General features: G+C 37.6%; 1 protein-coding gene and 1 long non-coding RNA gene across 3 annotated transcripts; both read right to left on the bottom strand.

The window, feature by feature from the left end:
• Positions 1-1,055: 1,055 nt before the first annotated feature.
• On the bottom strand, positions 1,056-2,084 carry LOC145551961 (uncharacterized). Its single transcript, XR_014087857.1, has 3 exons — positions 1,801-2,084; positions 1,357-1,501; positions 1,056-1,180 (listed from the first exon to the last, which is right to left on the bottom strand). It is a non-coding gene; the product is annotated as an uncharacterized LOC145551961 (long non-coding RNA).
• An 8,709-nt stretch (positions 2,085-10,793) lies between these two features.
• LOC103470751 (mixed lineage kinase domain-like protein) lies at positions 10,794-20,287 on the bottom strand. 2 transcript variants are annotated; one of them, XM_008419400.2, is made up of 11 exons: positions 19,769-20,287; positions 17,602-18,055; positions 17,235-17,321; positions 15,410-15,575; positions 14,826-14,926; positions 14,619-14,754; positions 12,805-12,889; positions 12,579-12,730; positions 12,205-12,254; positions 11,636-11,782; positions 10,794-11,518 (listed from the first exon to the last, which is right to left on the bottom strand). In XM_008419400.2, the coding sequence occupies exons 2-11, from the start codon at positions 18,053-18,055 to the stop codon at positions 11,469-11,471; spliced, it is 1,428 nt and encodes a 475-aa protein (XP_008417622.2). In that variant the 5' UTR covers positions 19,769-20,287; the 3' UTR covers positions 10,794-11,468. The 2 variants fall into 2 exon arrangements, with proteins under 2 accessions (XP_008417622.2, XP_008417620.2); XM_008419398.2 differs by lacking the exon at positions 19,769-20,287 and having other exon boundaries at positions 17,602-18,109.
• Positions 20,288-24,018: the final 3,731 nt, after the last annotated feature.

Genomic DNA, 24,018 nt, shown 5'->3' with positions numbered 1-24,018 from the left:
TACTAATATATTAGTAGTATATTTAAACAGATGGCTGCACAGTGGCGCAGTTGGTAGAGCTGTTGCCTTGCAGCAAGAAGGTTCTGTGTTCAATTCCCGGCCCCGGTCTTTCTGCATGGAGTTTGCATATTCTCCCTGTGCATGTGTGGGTTTTCTCCGGGTACTCTGGTTTCCCCCCACAGTCCAAAAACATGACCGTCAGGTTAATTGGCCTCTCCAAATTGTCCCTAGGTGTCAGTGTGTGCTGCCCTGCGGCAGACTGGAGACCTGTCCAGGGTGTACCCCGCCTCTCGCCCGGAACCTTAGCTGGAGATACGCACCAGCAACCCTCCCGACCCCACCAAGGGACAAGGGTGTATAGAAAATGGATGGATGGATGGATGGATATTAGTAATGTATTTAAATTACACTTAATTTTTGATTTCCTGCGATTGATAAACTACAATTTTAATTACTCGTGAAAGTCTTTATTCCTACGTACCTATTTTGTACATGACATGCATAACTACACTGCAGTACATTACTTGGAAAGATTAATTACACAAGATGCCCAAGGTAATTTAACTATTTTGTTTTATTACCGACATTTTAAAATTGTCCAATTTTACTCACAACTTTATGAACTTTACATAAATTATAAGTTTACACATCAAAAGTGAACACATAAGTGTGACAATAAAACATGAAAGTGAGAATCAACGACAGAACATTCCTGTTCACTGCATCTTACAGAAAGCTACAAAAAAGAACAATAGAGCAATTAAACAGAGAAAGCATTTGTATTTAAAGAGACCAGAAAATGGCAAATAAAAAATAATACTTACAATTTTAAGACGTTGTGGACTCGCCATGTATGTGACATCATAAGAACTGATGATGATTGGGATCGGATGCCTGGGGTGGAAAAACATTTCTGGGTGTCTTCTTTGCCTGCACTCTTTGTGCTTCTGATACAGAATGTTTATGTTAGAAATAGTCAGCAATGTCACAGAATCAGTTGATGTTGGCATTAACTATGAAGCTGTTTTCAGTGTGGACTTAAGGAGACAAACTACCTTAAAATCTTTCCATCAATGATCTAACACACTGAACACAGGGGTGCTGGTGGTGTCCATCTCCAGGAGCCATCAGATGAGAGGCAGGGTTCACCCTGGACAGGTCACCAGTCCATGACAGGGCCCTGAAAGTCAACAACAAATAAATAAAATTAAGATAAATGTTAGATTAACAAGAAGAGAAAAATTCTTTCTAGTTACCTTTAAATCAAATCATGTTTATGAAGCACTTAATGTTGGTAACACAGCAGTTCCTGTTGTTGAAAATGTAGCTAGTTCCTCATTGAAAAAACAAACTTACATCATGAAGATGATGTGGAGGTTCATCCTCAGAGCTGGTTGGTGATCTTTTGGAGTCAGAGCCTCTTCTGAGACATGAAAGTCTTTAGGTTTTCTAACACCCGATCTCTCTGGATTCCTCTTTCATTTTCATTTGCTTAGTTAGACTGCAAACATATGTTGAAGATAAAATCATTGATGAACAAGTTAGAACAACCACATCACAATATCAAAGTCTCTTTTTCTTATGGAGCTTAATTAAAACCAGGATAGTTTATGAATTAAAGTATAAGTCGCAACAAACAACCTCCATGCAGTTATAACATGAAGCTGAATGATCGCTATAGTAATAATCATACAAGTCACAATAAAATTGATAAAATAATTATTTAAGAAACCAACGTAAGTTATATATCTTTAATGCACTGTTTATAATTAAATTAAGATAATTAATAAGCAAACTTACCACCAGCTAGCAACACTTAGCAGCTTTCGTCCCCCCGGGCTCCTTTTGTGACACACATTTAATTTCCGTCGGTTATTATCCCGTTGTGTTGTCGTCACCAGCTTGAATTTACCAAAATTAGTAACAGGCCCTCTCTACTTTTAAGGCATTATGCAAGTACGAATTTGAACAGCGTCTGTTATCTTCCCTGCGTTCAAGTTTTTTCTTCTCTTTGTGGCGTTTTTTTAAATAAATGAAAGTGTGCAATACCGCCACCATCTGGTCTGGAGTATCAACTGGAGCTAATGCCGTTGATTATAAGGTTTTACATCACACATCTGAAAATTGGATACTTTCTTAAAAATTACATCATGATTATAATTTTTTTATTGTATGCAATTTTAATAAATAGTAAAAGATTATTAAGGCACTTAAAAATGCATACATATTTTGTTCACTTAAAGTATAGGCTACTTTTTATATATATTAAAAGTGTATTTTGGTACAATTATATTTAAGTGTGTTTAAAGTTCTAATTTCGAAATTGGTACAAGTGTATTTTTAGTATACTTCAGATATACTTATAGGTAGTACACTTAATATTTAGCATACTTAAAGTGTACTTTCACAAATTTAAGTATGTTTGAAGTATACTTCATATATATACTTTTTCAGTATACTTTTTTTTCACCTAGATGTCTCCTTGAAATCTGTAGCAGAAGCACAAACAGTGCAGTGTGCACTGTCTCAAACTGCATAAAATCAGAGGAAGGGGAGGCTCTGTCTTCAGCTCCCTGCAGAAGCCATGGTGTTAGCTCAAAAGCTATAGGTATACATTTAAAGATGATTTTATGGGGTGCTGCAGGTATAAATCACAACCCATGTTTGGAGGCCTCGGTCCTAAGCACAGCTGTCATGGGCAGTGATGGCATAGTTACTTTGAAAACATAACTTTAATCGGATTACTGATTACTCCTTGAAAAAGTAACTTGGTTAGATTACTGATTACTTGATTTGGAAAATTATTAAGTTACATTAAAAGTAACTTTTTTAGTTACTTTCAGCAACTGCTAACAACAATGCTCTGCCACCTGTGAAAATTACTCTGAGCTTTGCCAATGCTTAATTGCCAATTATTTTATAATGGTAATATCAACAATGTGTCTTCACTTATAAGGTTGAACTGAAGGGGAGATTGTTTAATGGTTACAAGTTGGGTTCGAGTCCCACCCTGATGACCTCTTCTCCCGCTCTCATTACCCACGTTCCTGTTTGACCTCTCTCAAATAAAGGCCACTAGAGTCAATAAAACCTTTTTAAAAAATTATTTTATAAAATATTTTCAAGTATATCTCTGTTTGACATAAATGCTACAATAATCTAATCTGTAGATGTTTTTTATAGTAATAGTTCTGCTCATGTATGTATTTTGAGGTATCTTTGCTGCAAAGTTCAAAACATTAGTGTAAAGGCCCTGTATATCTTATTTTTATCATTTGGTAATTTATTTATTTAGTGAATAGGCAGCCAGTGTTGCAAGATCCATGGTTGTAATACACCAGCAAACGCCCTGCTTTATTGGCCCTCATTGAGGTTTGGCTGAAGGGGTTAATTTGCTGTGGCTCTTCAGCCTGGCAGCCATGTTTTTATGGGCCACACTGAACTCTGTAAATTTCTTATCGAGGACTGAGTCAAATGCAGGGCAGATAAGAGCGATTTCCAATGGCAGGTGTTAACAGGCCTGCTCTTTGTCTTATCTGTGTTTGTTAATTAACCCAGTGAGTACTGCAGAGGCGCAAAACAACAGGGTAATAAAGAGAAAATAGGAAATGTCAGAGGATGGTCAGGCACTGTGAGGTAACTGTCAGGGGCGGAGCCAAAGGGGGACCGGGGGGATGATTGGCCACTAGGATGATTGGCCATCCTAGTCCCCGACCCCCCCGGTGATTGACAAGTAACAGCACCAGGTAATTCCTGTCCATTATTTGGAATCATTCTAAGCCGACCTAATATCTAAAGAAGAAAAACAATAATAAATATATGAAAAGAAAATGTATAAAACTTTATATAAGTCCATGTGATGACATAAATAAATAGATTTATATCAGGCGCGATACCAGCCTCCTTTACTTGTACTCATAACAACAAGCTGATATTCTTCTCCTGGATGTTTCCGTTGTGCTGTGCTGTGGTGCAACTCAAAGGCTAAAGCACTTCATACCTGGTGGTTGTAAAACACCAATAAGTTATTTATTGATCCTCCGCAAAAAAAAAAGGAAAAATAACGAAGAGGGGCCGACAATGTTCGTAGTTTGGAGCTAGAGTTTTTTCGTTGCACGTCAAAGAAAAAAAATCATTTTATTTTCAATTTGTAGTCATCCAACGAAACATTTAGTATTTCTCTGCGAGAACGTTTTTGAAATCAGGTAACAATTCACGAAATTACGTGATTAGAAGACAGCAGAACTCTGATCGTTTCCTGATCCCGCACTCAATTCTCTCGGCAGGAGAAAACCCCCGCACAAGCGGATCAGCTGCGCTAGACGCTCCAAAGTCTCTGGCTCGTTAAAGCGACCAGATCAGAGATGATTCTCTGACAGATATTGTTCTTATAATGAGCTCCGCGATGTTCTCTGTGCGTAAAGTTGAAACTGTCTGCGCACCAAGTGATCAGCTGCGCTTCATCACAGTCTGGACAGAAGACGAGGGTGAGGAGGGAATCTGACATATTAACTAGGTTAAGTTTTTACTGGTTTTGTTTTTAAAACATCATTAACTAAGCAGTGTAACTATATATTGTATATTTGGCGTTTGTCATCTCATGTGTGATTAATTGGAGCATAACCGTGGAGCATTTATGCGCATTTATTGCCCAGCGCACTGCGCTTGTTTCCGTCTAACGAATCTGCACTTTAATTTCTTTCCTCCCTCAACAGTCAGCTGTTATTCCTCTACTTAAACTACAATAAGTAGATCAACACAACTTGATCACACATTCTCTTTAGTTTTTCTCTGTGTGCTGCAAACTCATTAAATGTAAACTCATGAGAAGCCCGAACCACCATCAGGCAAACAATTCTTGTCCGACCAGAACTACTTTTACCTGTCAAATTACCTGTCAAAACATACTAACATAGACTATTTAGCCGCATTTTTATGCGGTTTAGTTAATATTCACCTAAATGAATCCAGATTACATCACACATAAAGCAGATAAATGCATTTAACTTTTTCTCCGTAGTGACACAAACCACTGACTGAGGCTCTAATAACTTATAACAAATGAAATTAAGCGACTCCACTTAAATTACATCTCTTCACCCGCTGGGGTCTGAACGCTCAGCTTCTCAAATTTTTCCTGGTCGCATCTGCAGAGAAACCTGCGCTGGTTTATCGACAGTTGGATCTGTCTGAACCAAACCGAACAATTGAACTCTGCGAGATTTTTCCTTTTTTTTTTATTTTTTATTTTTTAACCCTGTCCGCAGTTCGGGCGTGCGTTTTTGCCGGGGTTTATTTTATTTATTTATTTATTTATTTATTTTTGCATGGTTTCGCTTCTCCAAAACGGACAGATGTTACGTCTGCCGCGCTCCTTCTGAGCATCGCTCTCCTTCTGGGTGCGGAGGGTCACGTCTTCACCTCCATTTGGTTGAACTTGGTAGAAAGCTAATTTCTGGGGAAACAGACACCTGTGTTTTAGATTTCATCTTCTGAATTATGGCTAATAAGACTATAATACATTATGTCCATACACATAGTGAGCATTACTAAAGATTCCTATTCACCCAATATGTTTTTTAAATATACTGCTCAAAAAAATAAAGGGAACACTTTAGTGTTCACTTAAATGTTAAAGTGTTCCCTTTATTTTTTTAGCAGTGTATTTGACAGAGTAAATTACTCTTTATCAGAAAGAGTATTTTTCTTTGCACGAGTTTTACACAGCTGAATTCCTCTTCATTAGCTACACTAAGACCTGTTCACTGTTATTGTCTGACCTGTGGAGTCAGGAAATCCAGAATATATAGAACATTACTGACTCAAGTAGGCTTACATCTCAAAAAACAACATATGACACCCCAACCTAAAGACATTTAAGAATAGATGAGAGACAGTCACTGACGTCTGGAATTAGTTGCAGAGTCTTTTGAACTCTAGTGAACCAAAGTGAGACTAACTAGCCACAGTAGAAAACAATGAGATTCAAACAATAAAAATGAAAAAGCAGTCTTCTTGAAAACAATTAGCTAAAATTGTTGTAGTTAGTATAAACAGATTCATAGAAGAACTGAGAAATAAATTATAAATGATGATGTACTTTGCAGAGTACTTTATGATCTCTTGCAGAAACTGCTGGAGATAACCAGCATTTCAAAAGACAGTTGGATAGAATAGAATAGAATGTGACAGTTTTTCCATCATAATTCTAAATTGGTATGTTCCTCATTTTGACTGGGACATGTAGATGAGAAAATTCTACATGCTTCATAACTTGTTGTTTGCTGCATTAATGACACTGTAGGATGCAGAGCACTCCAATAACATAATGAATGGTGTTTGTGTCTTACACCAGTGAAAAAAAAATGGGACTGGCAAATATTATTGAGAAAACCATGTTAGTATTGTTTCCTGAGAGCGGTGAGAACTGAATGTGAGGCCTGAAAATGAACCTGCTTCAGACTGATTACATAAGCCAGTCCCTTTTTTACATTTAAAATCAATTTACTGAATCATTTCCGAGGAGCTATTTATATGAGATGCAAATCAAATGATGGAATATTGTGTCCTGTTTTCATGTTGTGCAGCAAATTAGAAAAACATCATCTGCACCACAGTGGTTCTTTATATTTCTAATAGATGGTAAATTTGCAGCACTTATTAATCCTTCTTAAGTTTGATATAAATTCACAATATTTCCTTTTTACCCACTGACACTTACACCTGTGCTTCTGTTCACTGTAGATCACATGTTCACTGTTCACTGTAGATCAAACTCGGTGAACAACTCTAGCCCACTAGAGCTATTTATGTGGCCGAGTCTGAGTTTAGTCTAGATTCTAGAGTTTAGTCTAGATTCTAGACTAAACTCTGTGCTTAAATATCATGTTATCAATCAAATCATTGCAGTTTTTATTTATTTATTGCCAAATTATTTCAATCAGTTCCTCCAGTTTCTTTAGAATTACTGTGGACATTCATGCAAAATCTACAAATCAGCGCCCTTTTTTGCACTAATAATTGGAAGTTTATTGTAGATTTTTATCAAATTTGTCAATAACTTTCTTAATTGTACTAAACAGCTGCCTTAGTCTTAACGGATATCAGATATATAAATCCATGATTTATACACCGAGTAATAAAAAGTCACATTTACTGTAATAAATAAGCAGAAATGTCACAAATATGTCCAAATTAGTACCACAAACACTTTGATTTTTATTGGAAAAAAATCACGAAGAATCACAAAATCCTGGAATGACTGAAAAAATGTTCAATAATATTGAATTTTAAAAATCCATTGACAGATGGTGAACAGGTTTTATCGATACATTCTGGCGCAACCGGCCCTTTAAGAGCATTCATGATCTTGATTTGGTCCAAAACTAAAATGAGTTTGACAACCCTGCTGTAGATGGATTTTATTCCACAATAAATTCACAGATCCTCATTTCAAAGATGCCAAACTGAGTTTTTACCTCACAATGTGGGTGTTAAATAATGCATGTTTGCACTGAAATGACGGAAGTACTTTAATGGAGTATTCACTTGAAGTAACACTGGCGTGCTCATTAAACTGAATCTCTAGGTAACATCAGCAATTACATCAGCAATATGAATAAAGTAAGCTCATCCTTTCAGAGTAAAGCTCACCATATCACCTGTCAAAGCTATCTGCAGCTTACGCTCAAGTCTTAAGAGTGCAAGAATTTATTTTTAATTCAAAATTCTTATAAATTTTTAAAATATATTTTTCCAACATAAGTCACAGTACAAACAAACCCAACATTAAAAAGAAATTTGGCATGTAAAAGCAATTCAATAAATGTTTTTTATTACATAAATCAGCAGGTATCTAGTGGATCATCATGTAGGGCAGCATCCATGAAATCTTCACTTCTTGATTTTTCCTCCTATTACATACCAAAACATTAGGCACTGTTGACATTCAGAGGGCCAGATGGAGGGGGTAATGCTCATGACCCCCCCACAAGATGCCATTCCGGGCAGTTGCCTGTGTCGCCCATATCAGAAACTCCCAGTGCTGTAGTACTCGAGATCGGTCTTGGTCTCAAGACCGGTCTCTAGACCATTTTTTTGATGTTCTCAGTTTCGTCTCGGACTCGACCGCATTTGGTCTCGGTCTTGTCTCGGTCTCGGGCGCTGAGGACTTGGCATTTTATTTCAAGACCAGTCGAGACCGCAACTGTGAAAATATCACTAAGCGTACAACATACTGTCCAGTTTATTTGTTAACATCTTTGTTTTTGGTGGATGCAAAATGCACCGATTAAAATCCAAGCAATAACGTGTTTCTGTTACTCCCCCTCCCCACCTTTCACTCACACGCGGCACTTCAGGACATGCGCAGTGGTTTTCTCTGAGCGGCAGAAAGTTGTCTGTCTAATCGTCAGTAATAGAATAGCGCTGCATAAATAATAAGAAATCCGATGGCGACAGCTAACTCAGCAGCACTTCGCTTTCACAGACAACATCTGTGAAAGTTAGACAGACAACGTCTAACTTTTTTCATCACTTAGAAAAGAAGCTCAAAGAAAGGTAAGCTCTGTTGACGTGAAGTTAGCAAAGCTAGCTGTACAGAGACACATAAGTATTTGTGATGGAAAAAAAGTTGTCACTCACTGCACTTAATTATTGTGTGGAGGTGTTGACTGACTTGTCGCAAATATGGGACAGCTGTGTCCAAAAGTCTGCAATATAGTGATGTGACATTCAGGAGCAGTCTGATTCTTCTGAACAGCTCTTTACTTAGAAAATAGGACTGGAGGGTCACTGAGAGCCGTTCTTTGTTCTTGCAATGCTTTGCATACACTGCCGTAGCTATCATTATTTTATTTAATCATATACATTGATATTTTTTTAATTAACAAATAAATAAAACACTAGAACGAAAGAGCATGCACATTGCTCTATGATTGTTTTCGTTCAAACTGGCAGCTGTAATGTCTGCCATGGTGTCAGACTACCTGGCTTCATGTAGCTGGAGAGAGGGTAAAAACAGTCATGGTGAGCGCCTTGTGCTTGGTTACTTCTTTGTTGCTCCCTTGTCAGTGTTCATAGTTGAGCGTTATTTGCCGTCAGGGCATTGCCTCAATTGCTATGTTTAATGGTGCAGACAGTGATGGATTCTGACATGAGCAATATGGGCAAACACCCAGGGTGTTATCTTTTTAGGGATGGCATGAGACCACCGCGGATTGTAGCACAAAGATGGAAGCAGTTAATTTTAATATTGGTAAAATGTATTAAGTATTTAACCCTCCTGTTGTCGTCATTTTCTGTGTATAGGGAAAACACATACAAATCTCGTTCATTTTGACCCGAGGACAACAGGAGGTGTTTTTATGGGAATATGGGTCTTTCAGATCAATTTGAGAAGCAATTTTCATCATATTTAACATTTTATCGTGTCATTTAGTGCGGGCCGCTGGTCTTGGTTTCGACCCGGTCTTGGACCCTAAAAGTCTTGGTCTTGTCTCGGTCTCGATACGCTCTGGTCTTGGTCTTGTCTTGGTCTCGGGTTAGGTGGTCTTGACCACAACACTGGAAACCGCCACTGAGTGTGGCAATAGCATAACCTACCAGCATGCTATTTTACTAATAAACCTCCAAAGAATACCAAGGGAGAAGACTGGAACACAAATCCAGTCTTCAAATTCTTGTCACACAGCAAGGTCAGTTACCATGAAAAATAAAGACTCAATGTCTGAATGCCTTTTATGAACCATAAGTAGACGTGTTCTCAATGTTCTCAATGTTCTCAATCTTTGTCTGTGACCGAAAAGACCAGCTGCATTATAATTAGTCATTCATAATTCAATGTCTATCCAGCTGCCTTGACTCTACTTCTTGAGGGATAAGAATATTGTCATCCCTAGAGAAAATGTAATTGCTAAAATAAATGATTCAGATGCGTTGAAACTTGCAGCCATATAATTCATTTAAGTCTGTGGAGGAAATGAGGTCTTCCTGTCCAGAGAATTTATTCAGTCCACCAGAGACTCTAAACCAGGTGAAAACATTTGAGCTGGTTATAATTAGAACAAATATAATGACGAAGTAACAAAAGACAAACATGACAAAAGTCAGTTCTCTTCAATAAGCACATACACAGTAAGATGCATCCAAAGGAAAGATATGTGAAGCAGAAAGAGTTTTGCTCCTTCCACGTGCTTTTCAGCTCCACTTCTGTTTGTCTTTGAAATCTGCATTAGAAAGAATGAGTTGCTTTTCATTGTAATGGACTAGTGACCTGTACAGTCAAAACAAAAGAGTGCTTTTCTTTTGAAGGGACAATTTAACTCCAAAGGCAGCTAAACAGCAATCAAATGACAGAGGATAAATTGTCATAAATGCCATAAGCAGACAGAGGATAAATTGTAACTGAGTTTATAAGCTCAGTTACAATTTATCCTCTGTTATAAGCTCAGTTACAATTTATCCTCTGTCTGCTTATGATGTAAATAAGAACTTGTTTTAAATGTTGTGTGATTTAAATTGTGCATTTGTTAATTATATGCCAAAAATAAAATTAATTTACGTTGTTAACATTATTTTAAGTTAAAATTCATCTGTAAGTACAGCTAGCAGGCTTGCTGTACAGGATAAATCACCATTGTAACTTATTTGTTACCACTTTTGTGAAACCGAATCAAGGATTACTTAAGCCAAGATATCTCAAAAATCTTAACTTAATCACTATCCTGGTTTTGTGAAGCAGCCCTCTGATCTTTGTCTACACTTTGAAATATTTTTTATAAATTACATCTATAAAAGAATAGAAGAATCTTTTATTTGTTCATTAGTAAGACAATTTAGTACAGCAACACAAAAATGGAAGAGCACGCGAATACACTACAGATAAAGAAAATGAATTACAACTGAATCCAAGGTACATACTTCCACAAAGGACATAAACATATTGTTTTGCAAACAAAGGGAAGCAACACTTACAATTTAAATACTTTTTTTCTAATGAGTGCTGAACTTCTGCTTCTCAGTTGTGGCCTAAATAACACGGTGGAAATAGTTCTATTTTAATCATGTTTTCTGCTCCTTATTTGAAAGAACGTCTGTAAAGAGCAACAAATTTCAGTCTTGATCTGCCAATACAGAAATATCATAATGTAACTCTCTACCTTATAGAAAGGTTACTGTGGTATCATAATGTTTTCTTTGCATGAGTATCAAGTTGAAAGTGTTGGTATTGTGTCAACCTCATAACCAAAGATTATTTAAAGTTACCAGTTACGTAGTTACTATGACATTCTCATGTTGGGGCTGTGGAAGAAAGGAAATGGGACTGAGAATTACAAGACAAAATTAACAAAACTACTAAAAACTACAGGGAAAGTAAAAAAAAAAAGAACAAGATTACAGTCAAAATAGAAATAGAAGAATATTATTATGACACATCACATGAACAAAATTATCAGTGTTGAAGGCTTTCATTGTTTCTCGAACTGTACCAGCACACTTCGCAGTTTATCCACCAACACTGCGGAGAACAAGAGACAAAGTCAGAGACATTTAAGGCTGACTCTACTCCGTTTTAAATGTTCAGTTGTAAAAGTTGGCCCCAGAGTGGAACTGAGCGAAAACAACAGCTCCATACCTCCAGCAGATGGCCTGCGAGAGCTTTCATAAGCCCTGCAGGCATTGATCATCTCCCCTAGGGATTCAGGACAATCAGCAGGGAGCAGCTCCTGATATTTCTCCTCACACACTTTTTTAGAAATGATTTTGTCGTCGTCACTGCAGTCTGGAAGAAGAAAGAGAAAATTTCAATAAAGATCAAGGAGTGACTCAGCCATGGCTCAGATCTGATTGAGAACTTGAAATGTTTGTCCTTCCATACTCAAAGACTGATTGGAACAGATGATTTGTTAAAAATACCAGAGGAAACATGCCAGAAGTTTCTCAGCAATTATATAAAAAAGGCTGGACTACCATGATTCCAGTAAAGGCTTTTCTACTGCATATTGAAGATGATATAAATACTTTTCAACAGTTAAATGTAAAAACAGCAAAAGTATGTATTTCTAAAAAAAATTACCCTCTTTACATGGTCTTTTCTAGTGAACAAAACTGAAACAAACTTCTTTGTTGATGAAAATACAAATAAATCTAAATCTAACAGATTTAGCGAAGATTATTTGCAAAGACAGGTTTCCAGATGCACACCTTCAAAAGGCTTTTTACGAGTGGCAATTTCCCACAAAACGATTCCCAGGCTGAAAAAGAACAAGATAAAATTTTTCTATTATTATTTCATTTGTGACATATTTCCATTCAATCATCCTGATTAAATTTTTACCTATGCAAAGAATAAAAGCCATATTAAAAACCCTGCTGACTTTCTGACTTCTGTTTCTTTCAAACGTCTTGAATGAATCAACTTATCCTGTCTTGCTAAAATAGCACATGAAAGTTTTAGTATTTTAAATATTAACACTGTAAACACTAATTGTGAAACCACTGCAAATCAAAAGCGATTTCTCAAAAAACATCCTGTAAAAGCAAACACTGACTGGATAGTGGCCCCTGGTGATACCAACCTGTAGATCTCGCACTCTTTGGTGTATGCATGGTTGATGTTGCTGAGCTGCTGGGGAGAGGAGTAGCACAGCAAGCTGATGGTTTTATCCTCTTTACTCTTAGTAGTTCTTTTCAGTGATGTCTCTGTTTTGGCTAGTTCTAACCCTCCCAGCTGAAAACAGAAAGAGTATAAGAAGCGATGAATAGTTATCAGCATCTCATTCCAGTGTGTTTTGACTTTTTTACCTTCACTCTGTAGTTCTCGTCCACGAGAAACTTACTGCTAGTGATGCTCATGTGAAGCTTACTTATTTCCTCAGTTAGATGGAGTCTAAAAGACAACATTATTAGACATAATTTTATTCATTTATGTATAAAACCACCCTGAGCTTAGATGATGCTTTAGCCAAACAAGTATATAATACTGCTCATCTCGATTTGCTAGCTTTAAGTTACTACACCACACATATTTGGAGGAAGTAGGTGGAGACCCAAACATCTCTACATCAGCTCCTCATGGTACTTCAGCTCCCAAACTTTAACTTTTTACTACACCTGGTGAAACATGTCACAATCCACAATGCTGCCTTGTTTTGTTTCAACTCAATATGCCCGGAATATTTCTTGATCTGAATTTGAGTATGGAAGTGTAACCTGGTTGTAATTCTCTTTTGTTATAATTACACAAAATGTCTATTTTTTGTTATTTGTCTTGTTCCTTATCTTACTGAAACACCTCTGTCATTGTTTTAACTGTGTTACTTTAATATCGCAAGCCCCTCCTTTTTATTTCTTCTTCTGTGGTATTGTCTTTAAATTGTTTGCGCCCCTTAGACCCTCCCCTTTTGTCATGTTGTCCTGCGGGAGAGGTGTGCTGTTTATTTTTCCAACTAAATACATTCAGTTTATTTATAGATCTATTAAGTACATTTTTGTTATATACTTTTGTTTTGTGTAGGACTTAGAGCAGGCAGCCTTTAACACGGTTGTTTTGTCTTTGTATTCTCGTCAGGTATGTTGTATAAAAATGTTTATTTATCTTATTTGTAAGTTGTGAGAGGTGTTCCCGCCCTTTTTGTCATGTTGTCCTGCGGGAGACGACTTGGAGCAAGCAGCCTTTAACACAATTGTTTTGACTTTGTATTTTCGTCAGAAATAAACCGAGAATCATCCGCTTGAAAGATAAACTGTTACGGTCCATTCACTTGATAACCAGCACAACGCAGAAAAGGATCCGGTTACAGAAGCCCATTCCTGCCATGAAAGAAGAAATAAAAGACCAACAGGAAGCCATAATTTCAACTTTCAAAGTCGAAATTATGACTTTCAATCTCATAATTATGACTTTGAAAGTCGAAATTATGATTTTGTAAGTTGAAAATATGACTTTCTGTTGGCCTTTTATTTTTTCTTTCATGGCTGAAATGGGTTTCCATAGGGGTTACGAGTTCTGAATTTGGAAAAATTAAGTTCTATACAACTTGAGATTAATTGAACCTTTTGGGAAAGTGCTTTGTATTGACATTGGGAGTAATCTGCTGCAATATGAATAAGTCAGAGTTTAAAGAAGACAGTGATGCAATGGACCATTGAGAACATTAAGAACTTCTCTAACAGGCTGCAAACACAGAGCTGTTGGACAAACTTGAACACAGAACAAAACATTCCTGTCTGAAATTTCCGATCTCTGCCTCTACTACTGGGTGACATGAAATCTCCACGATTTTTACTACATTGGATTTAATGTCTTCAAGATCCCTTTGATGGTTTCCACATATTCCCCATATTCCATGAGCACTGAGGAACAAAAACACAGATGTGCTTTATTTAGGACTAGCTGCTGACAAGGCAGGTCAGAGGCCTCGAGCAGATTGTCTGTTGACCATTTTCTTCCACAAAAACAAAAATTTCAATAAGAATTACTTCTCAGAAAGTTTTCCAAAATGTTTCAACTACTTTGGTTTTAGTTCTCTTAAGCTAATTTTCACAAACACATTTTCTAATTCCTCTTTTAATCTTTAAATGTGAGTTTCGCAGACAGTGAACTTTAGCCAACTTACCGGTAAAGTCCCTGTGCTGCATCCAAACACATGGATGCTTTCCTGGTCCATAACAGTTCATGTTTGGAGTTCAGAACATCTCGAAGACTTCCTTTTTCACAATACTCCATGATGACGAGGAACTCAGGTTTTGAAGCTGCAGAATTAAGCGTGACATAACTCTTTGCTATTTGAACTATCTTGAGCATTGTGTGCATCACTACTCACTGTTCTCTTCTCGGATGCAGATGCCGAACATTCGCAGGATGTTGGGTGACTCAAAACGTTTCATGGTCTCAACTTCCTTGTTAAAGACAGACTTTACCATCCTGCAGGTAGAGAAGGTGTTTATGGTAACAGTATGCTACAAAGAGCTGTATTTCTGAGAATTAGGCTATGTTTGATAGTCTTATTCAAAACATATCTAGAGCAGGCATGACTATGAATAATAGATCATAAAATGGTTGTGCTCAGTCCAGTGACACGTCTGTCCCGTTGGTTAGAGTCCTGATCTACAACTCTGCAGAAACTATGAGCAGCAAGGAACTTGTGCATCTGTGTTTTACAGAAACACTTAGACGTCGTGTAAACGTTCTTACAATGAAACGCACAAGTACTTTTTTGATAAAGAAGTTCTTTAATAATTGATATCAATCTGGATATATTGTTTCCAGGGCAGCTGAAAATAAAAAAATTTAGTAGATTATTTTTGATTACACCAAGTTAGATCACAAACATATAGACTGTGCTTCTCAATTTGCTCTTCAATTTCTGAAACAAAGTTCACACATGACTTTAAATAGGCCACAGACCCTAGTTTGGCTCCTGTGTATTTCTTGATGGCCACTGTGAAACCACCAAATTCTCCTTTGTAGACCTCAGAGGTCGGTGTTGTCATGAAGGGCTTTTCTTCAATATTCTTCAGTTCATCTGGTTTAATCATTCGGATGTCCATACTTATGATTCTGGGTTTATTCACTGTGAAAATAAAAGGCAAATACTATTTTCAAACTTACCAAAAAGGTTATGACTTTACTCAACTTGGACATCACTACTACAGTTTTTGCCATTGATTTAAAAATGGTTAACAAACATTATAGCTTAATAAAGTTCTAACAATTGAAATGTCAGTAGAAGGTTTTACAAATAATTGTAAAAAATCTAACTTGATCTGACTAACGGTTTGAGTTAGTGAAGGATGGGCCACACAAGAACTAAAAAAAAAAAAATATATATATATATATATATATATATATCATCTGTCAATTGTCCCCTGAACAAGTTTGCTAGTACCTGTATGTATTTCCCTGGTTGCTTTTGAGTACTGGGAGACTGTTACTGAAGCTTGCCTGGCACACTGTTACTGCAAGAAGCTCAACTGAGTACATATCTATATTTCAAACATAGAAGGGCATTGTGATTAATCATGATTAATCATAGCACTACAGATAAATTGTTAAATTTTTTAATCAAGAGGCAGCACTACAACATATATAAATGGGTTTTTTATGTATACATATAAATGTTTTTATATAAATGCTAAAACTGGTGTGTGTCAGGTTCTGGGCTTTTCTTTAAGAAAAGTCTCTCTCCCCTTCGGCTCCCCGTTGGGGAGTGGTCTGGAGTGGAGCTGCACACCTGAAGCTTGTTGGCTCATCAGTCAAGAGAGGATTTAAGGAGCCATCGGACCTCTCCTCTCTGCCGGATGATTATCCCTCCATGGTAGTCTCTAGCTCGTTAAAGCCTTCTACAGAAACGCCAGCATTTTGTGATTTTCTCGAAGAAACCTCTGCCTGTTGTCAACCCTCCTCACTAGCTCCCTGTTCTTTCATTTTCGGGATCTGGTCAGTTTCCATCGGCAACTCTGCCTGCAGCTCTCAGAGCCTCACCTGCCTGCCCGCTCCAGCCCACTGCTTGTTGCCCCCTCCCCCGTAGGAAAGCCTTTCAAGAAGACGTAAGCAGATAGCCCCGGTTACCCATCGCTCTTTACCCTCCTCTACCAGACCATTAACCTGTTCTCTCCGCTTCCAGGCGTGACTTGGACTCGGACCTAGACCCACGGACCCCTTTGATTGTTCTTTTCTAATAAAGATAGTAACTCACCAGTAGTTTCCGGGTCTGATTCTGCATGTGGGTTAGAAGTCTACCTTCAATCATGACAGTGTGGTTGACTATTAATTTACTGTTTTATATTGTTAGATATTATTTTATAAATATCCTCAGAAGTTATACCCTCTGCTTTACAGTTAAGAGGTGCCACTATTTCCACAACTGAATCTTAACATGTTGCATTTCATGTCACCTTCCACTGTATGACTGAACTGCTGCCTTCGTTGTAATATTCCTGATGAGTGTGCATATGACCATATTCCAATACTCCACTCCAGCTGAATGGGTGAGTGAATATTTTTGGCAAAATAAGGTATCAAAAATAATAATAATAATGATAATAATAACAAAACTCAAGTGACAAAATACTAAACCATTGGAATTGCAATAAGTCATTTTATCATAGTTGAGATTTGTTAAATATTTTTTTTCCAATCACCAAAATGGAAAACATTAACAAAAGAGTAATACCTGAGAAAACTACAGACTTTCTGGAGTTTCAACAGAGTGAAGTTACTGTATACTCACGCATCTCCACGATTTTTACTACATTGGATTTAATGTCTTCAAGATCCCTTTGCATGGTTTCCACATATTCCCCATATTCCATGAGCACTGAGGAACAAAAAAACAGATGTGCTTTATTTAGGACTAGCTGCTGACAATCAACATAGCTGTGCTTTAAAGAAGCAATCTATAATGGAATGTTAATGCAGATATGATCTTTTTTAAAAAGGCAGCCATTTTGTTCCGTCTTGGCCTACACTAATTTTATGTGATTTGTCAAACATGAATCGGATTTATTTTTCAGATAACTACTGTATACATCTGCAGTTTCATTTAACTAAAATCTATCATTTAATCTACGAAGTTAAATTAAAGTCAGTTTTTTTACTTCTTTTTAATTCTGCATCATCTTCCCTGCTGTCAGCTTCATCTTCCTTCTGCCTGGAGATCTGGTCAAAAACCCTGAACAGCTGATTTCCATGCTCTAGATGCAGAGCTAACACTAGGCTTTGGAAGGCATCATTGAGCCGTTCATTCACACTGTTGAATTCATCTCCATGACTGCTGGACTTCAGGATGCGCTTCACCAAGTTTGACAAAGTGTATTTCTCAATGAGCTCCTGAGCTGATTTGAGAGTGATGGAGAGTCCCTTCAGGGAAGTCTCCACCTCAGCAGAGTGATCGACTGCATTCCTCTGTTTGATTGACTTCACCAAGTCCTCCAAGGCTTTTACTCGCTCCACAACACGACAGCAGCGCTTTTTATTGGCCTTAACTTTCTCAACCAGGGTGTAGATCTGTGAAGCAATAGACAGAATGGGCTCTACATAATCCATGATCATCTGAAAGGGAGAGAGAGCATAAAGTTTACAACAGAACATTAGAATATAAGTTAAGGTAAACTCTGTGAGACTCGGGCATAAAAACTACCATAAATATCAAACAACACAGAAATATATACATACACAAGGGAAAAGGGGTGAAAAGTGATGACAATTCTAATGGCCCTGACCAGCAGGGGGCCCTCCACAATTTAATTGCTTTCACTTTGTGATAATATTTTTACACACATTAATTCATTTAATTGAACTAGCAAATGTCAATTGCAAAATGTCACGTGAAGTTAGATTTTGTTGGTTATTTCTATCTGTTCATGACTGAACTGGAGGAGGAGCGATGTTTGTCAGTCTAAAGGCATGTTGGCATTCATTTTTCTGATGGCCTCGCTTTACTTGCTGTGGATATGAGCCATGTTATTTTGGTTAAAGACAAGATGTAAATTTGGACAGCTTCAGACTTAATCCTGGAGAAGCAAAAGAGGTTGTGGATTTTCCTGTTTCCATCGTGGCGGTCTACAGCATGAGGTTGGACATTGCTGTGAGACTTATTCTTAACAGTGGTGATTATAACATTAATATTCTTATTTTGAGCGTTAATGAAAATTTTTATAATGACTATAATTTGTATGTTTTGATAAAAAAATATGAAATGGCGCCGTAAAAATGGTCAGATCCGCCGAATCCACCTCTCTGGCTGCAATGCGCGCTCCCGACACAGGGGGAACAGATTTTCACAGGGGAACAGAATTTCTCACAAGACCGGCCCCCGGCCGGTGCTCTTTATGCCTTGTATTCTAATTAAATTGCAATTATTGTTAGTATTGTGTTGTTATTTTGTTTGTCCTTAAGTTTTAGTGTTTCTCTGAGGGAGATGACTTGAGATGTCTCCTTGCTGCCTACTCATTTGAGACAGGCCTGTGTGCCACAGTTAATTTCTGACGTGGTTCCTCAATGATAACAGACATTCTGTTCTGCAGGGCTAACTTAAAGTCCTCTAAGATGTTATCCAAAAGAATCTTGCTCAATCCACTATTTTCACATGTCGTAAGATTTAACTGTATTAAACACTAAGAATATTTATTTTTCTCAACACACCTTAACTCCAATTAAGGTCAAAACGGTGTATAAAAAAAAGTGTGAGCTCATTAGCATTAAACAATAAATGGTTTGACATTCTGAATCATATTTTGAAATTCAGTTTTAACTCTGCTTGGTCTGCTTTTTGACTGATGTGCAGCTCTTTCAAAAACAAACAAACAAAAAAAACAAACATTTGATTCAATTTACCTCCCTGTGATCAAATTTGTCCTGACAAATGGAAATAACATAAAGTTCATTCCAAAGAAAACTTTTTATTTGGTAAGGTGTTTAGTTGTATGTTGTCCTTGTCTCTTGCTGTGCATGTGGCCAGACATTCTTCTGACACTTGAAGACTTCGTGATCCAGGAGTGTAATAACCTCTGAAAAATGCTCTTTTGATTTGAGCAAGATAAAAAAGGGGTTCTATTCACAACGGCTTTCGAACAGTGGCCTTGAATGTAACATTAAGAATACTAGGTATTTACAAAGAGTCAGCTCAGGGAGTTTTAGAGTTTCTTTTGGGAGTATCATACTGATGAAGAGAAATTGCTTGTATTTGGTGATTCAACAACACGATGATCTGGTAAGCAGAGCTTTCTATGTTACAGAGAATCAAAAGTAAAAAATATAATTTACCTGCAAGAAGTAGCCAGCAGCTAATGCGGCTGCTTTCCCAGTGCTGTGCTATCTGTTAGCATGGGGTGAAAGTGAAACCTCGTAGCTTAGAGGTTCACGGTTCTTCCTGTTTGCCTCTGAAAGTTGCAACACTGTGGGAGTGTCCTATGTTCCTATAGCCTGACATCTTTACAAAGCAGAAACATGACTCACTAAAATAGGAAGGGTGTGTCGAAGAGTTATCCTTGTTGGATTTCTGGAGACTGATTACAATTGCTTTGAGTAATATGTTTTAATGTTTTATTTATTTTTAATAAATTAAAGAAAACAGATTTTAAGCAATAATGCTCTCACTCGATTTTGCACAATGTGAATATTATTGTGGTCCACCAGATGGAAGTGCTGTTTGTAAAGGTAACGACTCAATTCTTCCACCCAAGGAAGCCAGGCATGGGGGTGTTGGTGGGATTCAACAACAGAAGGGGGGCTCTCACCCGGGGGTGCTTGATCACCTGCCCCTTTTTCTCCTTGCCCCCAAGTGCGCTTTTGGTCAATTTTTTATTTGTTTTGGTATTATTTTCTAAGCCCTTTTCTGACACATAACATGTACTAAAATTATTTAGTTTTTGTTGTTTTTTTTTTTTTTTGCACAACATGATAAGCCCTCCGGTCACCTTGTTACCTTTGACCTTTTGCCCGTGACGCATGACGCAATTGCCTCTCGCGCAGTGAGATAAGGCGGCTAACTGCGGAGCTCAACGTAGGGAACGTTCCAGATTACAGAACAGGTTTTGGTGAATTAAAAAAAAAGTTTTTGGTGAATAAAGTGGAGTAGACTTGCTACTTGTCAGATGACGGAAAACAATGAAGTATCGTTTCTGCTTCTGCATGGAGTAGCGGTTTAAGCAGAGAGGTAATGAAATACAACAGACACTGACAGGCCTCTGCGTCTGCCTTTCTCTGTAGAAATACTGAGCGGGACGAGACAGCCAGGTGAGGAAAAACTGTTCTTATCTATCGATTCAGTATTTTTATCATACAGACATTAGACTGTTGTTGATGTGCTATTAGCTAGCTGCTAGCTAACGACTTTGCTAGCAAAGCAAGATAAATAAAAAGCTGCTTCCCTATATCATTAAGATTAATGATATCAGTCATTCTTCAGTATCGCTTATGCAATGGGGGCACATCGCCCGTCCAAAACCGATCATCTCCATAATGGATACATGTCTTCTAATTTCTTTTGCTGCATAATGTACATCGCATTTATTCTGGCATTAAGTAAATGTATCTTGAAGGAGAATAACACTTAAATAAAAGTCCAACAAGGATATTAATTTAGAATTAAAAATAACTCACCCTGAATTACCAAGATAGATATAACGTATGTAATAAAAGTGTGTCATTAATGAACCGCAGCATAATGAATAGAAATTTTAGGACATAATGGCGCGTGGCCCTAACCTCAGTTAAGGAAAATAAAATTGTAATCAAAACTTTTGGAATTGTAATGATTTCTTTTTTTAAAAAACAAAACGTTTTGTTTAAAAACCTTTTTTTAAATTAAATAACTCATTCGTGAACTTAAAAAGTTATTTGCCAAACTTTTATTTGCACACATCAGAAATCTTTTGTTGTGATTTTAGGCCCTGCCCACGATGTCATGTGAGAATCACAAGCAAAACTTTGAGTCATAAACAGAAACTTGGAATAGCAAGAAAAGATTTCTGACATGCGCAAATAAGTTTGTTTTGCAAATTATTTTTTCACTTCATGAGACAAAAATGTGTGATTTTAATTTTTAAAAAAGTTTTTTAAGCAAAACTCAGTAGGCTTTTCTCATGGTGACATGCATTAACAATTAAATTTTTGCTTTTGTTCTTTTCTTTTTTCTGCAGTTCCACATTAAAGTTTGATGCAGATTTGCTTTCCTGAATGGACCATCTTCATCTCCACTGCAAGTGTAGCAAACTGGCAGCTCTTTTTTATAGATTACAGTACACTAAAAGGTTGCATTGTGCCCTTGTTTATATTTTAATAGTGTAATTCTGTAAAGACAAAATATGTCTGGTTGTCTAGCTCTGATTTACATATCTTGCTAAATTTCGGGTTTGAATATTGGAATACTTTCCTATAACAAAATAGACCTGCAGAAAGAAATTACTAATAAAATATCTTACATATGCATAGTTGTATGCTCTATATAGAGATTTTCCTTAGCTTTGATTGTATATCTCACAATTTTGTAATTTATCATTGTTTATTAAACTGTGAAAGCTGAGAGGCTTTGTTAATATTCTGTCCTAAAATGTGGTTAGCTGTGCCCTTTTTTTTTTTTTTTTGAGCACCTGCCCCTTTAGTGGTCTCTGCACGGCCCTGTTATTTATTATTAATTTTTCATTCTCTTAAGAATGTAGAGCTAATTAAATGATCTAAACAAGACCGTAAAGTGGTTCCAGTTTCTCTTAATGGAAAACCTGTTGAAACTGTGGCAAATTTTAAATACCTTGGGTTGTTCTTGGATAGTCAGCTCAACTTTGCTAAAAACACTGATTATATTTTGAAGAACTGTTCTCAGAGACTCTACCTTTTAAGAAGACTTGGTGATCTTGGGGTGACCCAACTAGACTCTAGTTGGGTCACCCCTATGTCTCGAATTGGGGGGGGGGGGGAATCATATTTTATTTATCACTACAGAAGGGTTCAGTGAATGCGCATATAAAACTGGTGGGTTCAGTACCTCAAAAAAGGTTAAGAACCACTGTCCTAGGAGGAGCTGCGTCTCAAAGACGGCGCTACCAACTTCACCATCATGTAACAGGCGTTTTGCACCGCTAAATGGTTGCCCTGAGGGACTAAAGGATTTCTCGAACATGCATGAAAGAATCAAGGCAACACTCCATGTATTTTTTTTGAGGAGAAAATCACATTAAAAACATTATAACGTGATGTAAAGCTCAAAAAAGTTCATTTAACATAACACTGCCCCTTTGATATAACAGAGGCAAGACACTGAAATTCAAGTTATCAACCAATTCTGTGCACGAATGTGTAAATGTGAACATAAGTGTAACTCTTATTTGTTACTACCCAATAGTAAGTCCCGCCTACTCCTTACAACTCTTTGGACTCACTACTGCCCAGTTCTCTGTCTAACAGGTCCGGAAAATCCCCAGAACTTGGGTCTTACCCTAGAGGTAGTTTGTGGAGAATTATCTGTCTAAAGTGGGGTCGGAAAGGACTCGTCTAGCTCTGACTACCTTTGATCCAGAAGTTATGACCCTTTACAGTTGAGGAACAATCAGCTGAGTAGCCCTCGCAGCTGCATAACCCCTACAACCATTCCTGTTAACGGTAGCTCCTCTCCTATAATAACGGCACTTGTTAACGGCTAGATTAAGTTTAGTGACTTAGATTCAAGTCCCAGGGTCATTATTTTAACACTCACCAGAGGAAAACACAAAGCCACCCTGTCTCTAGAATCATGTATGTTAACTTTACCATATTTAGGAGAACCAACAATAATTAAGATTGACACAATTAAACTCACTGTTCACAATTCTCATTGGAATTTTAGAATATAATTTTATTAAGCAAGCTTTAGCAGGGGCATATGACAAACAGGTTAAATTCCCAAAGGTTATAAAAAAAGGTAAAAATATAATAAAATCAAATTAAAACCAATCACATCCTACCCTTATTCTTATCCCTAACCTGTATCACTAAGTTTACTGAGCGAGGCTTTGGGGGAAGCTGGTCAACTCATACCCGATGGTTCTTGGTCTCGGCAGCTGTAATCTTTAGATGTCCTTGGTCAGAGTCTTTGTCCAGTCCTCTTTTCTGAAGAGAAGGGGAGCAAAACCGTACGTTGTCCTTATAACGTGCAGAATCTTTGTCTTTAAATGACCTCCGTCTCTTTTCCAAGTCGGCTGCAACTGAGTTGAGAGCGTTGGGTAGAGGCAGAGGAGTTGGTCGGATCAGGAACCAGGGTCGGTGGCTGGTGGAACTCGTCCCTTCTAGGCGGCGTGAAGTCTTGAAGCTTCCCTCGGTCCCGGGGTGTAGTCCTCTGCTGGTCTTTAGCCTGCTTCCTCTTGTTGGCTCCTCTTCTGCGCCGTGGACGAAGAACCCCTTGCCTTCCCTGTGCTCCAGCTTTTAAGCCCTCTCAACGCAGGGCGGTCTATGGGGCAGGGCTGCGTTACTGTAGAACCTTCCCACTGCGTCTCACTGTCTGTGGAAAGTCCCTACCTTCCCCAACTCTCCAATGACTCATT

The sequence above is a fragment of the Poecilia reticulata genome, chromosome 6 (assembly GCF_904066995.2).
Source record: "Poecilia reticulata chromosome 6, P_reticulata-male-v2, whole genome shotgun sequence".
NCBI classification, from domain to species: domain Eukaryota; kingdom Metazoa; phylum Chordata; class Actinopteri; order Cyprinodontiformes; family Poeciliidae; genus Poecilia; species Poecilia reticulata.
Note: the sequence above shows the minus strand (reverse complement) of the source record. Positions and strands in the feature narration are given on the sequence as shown.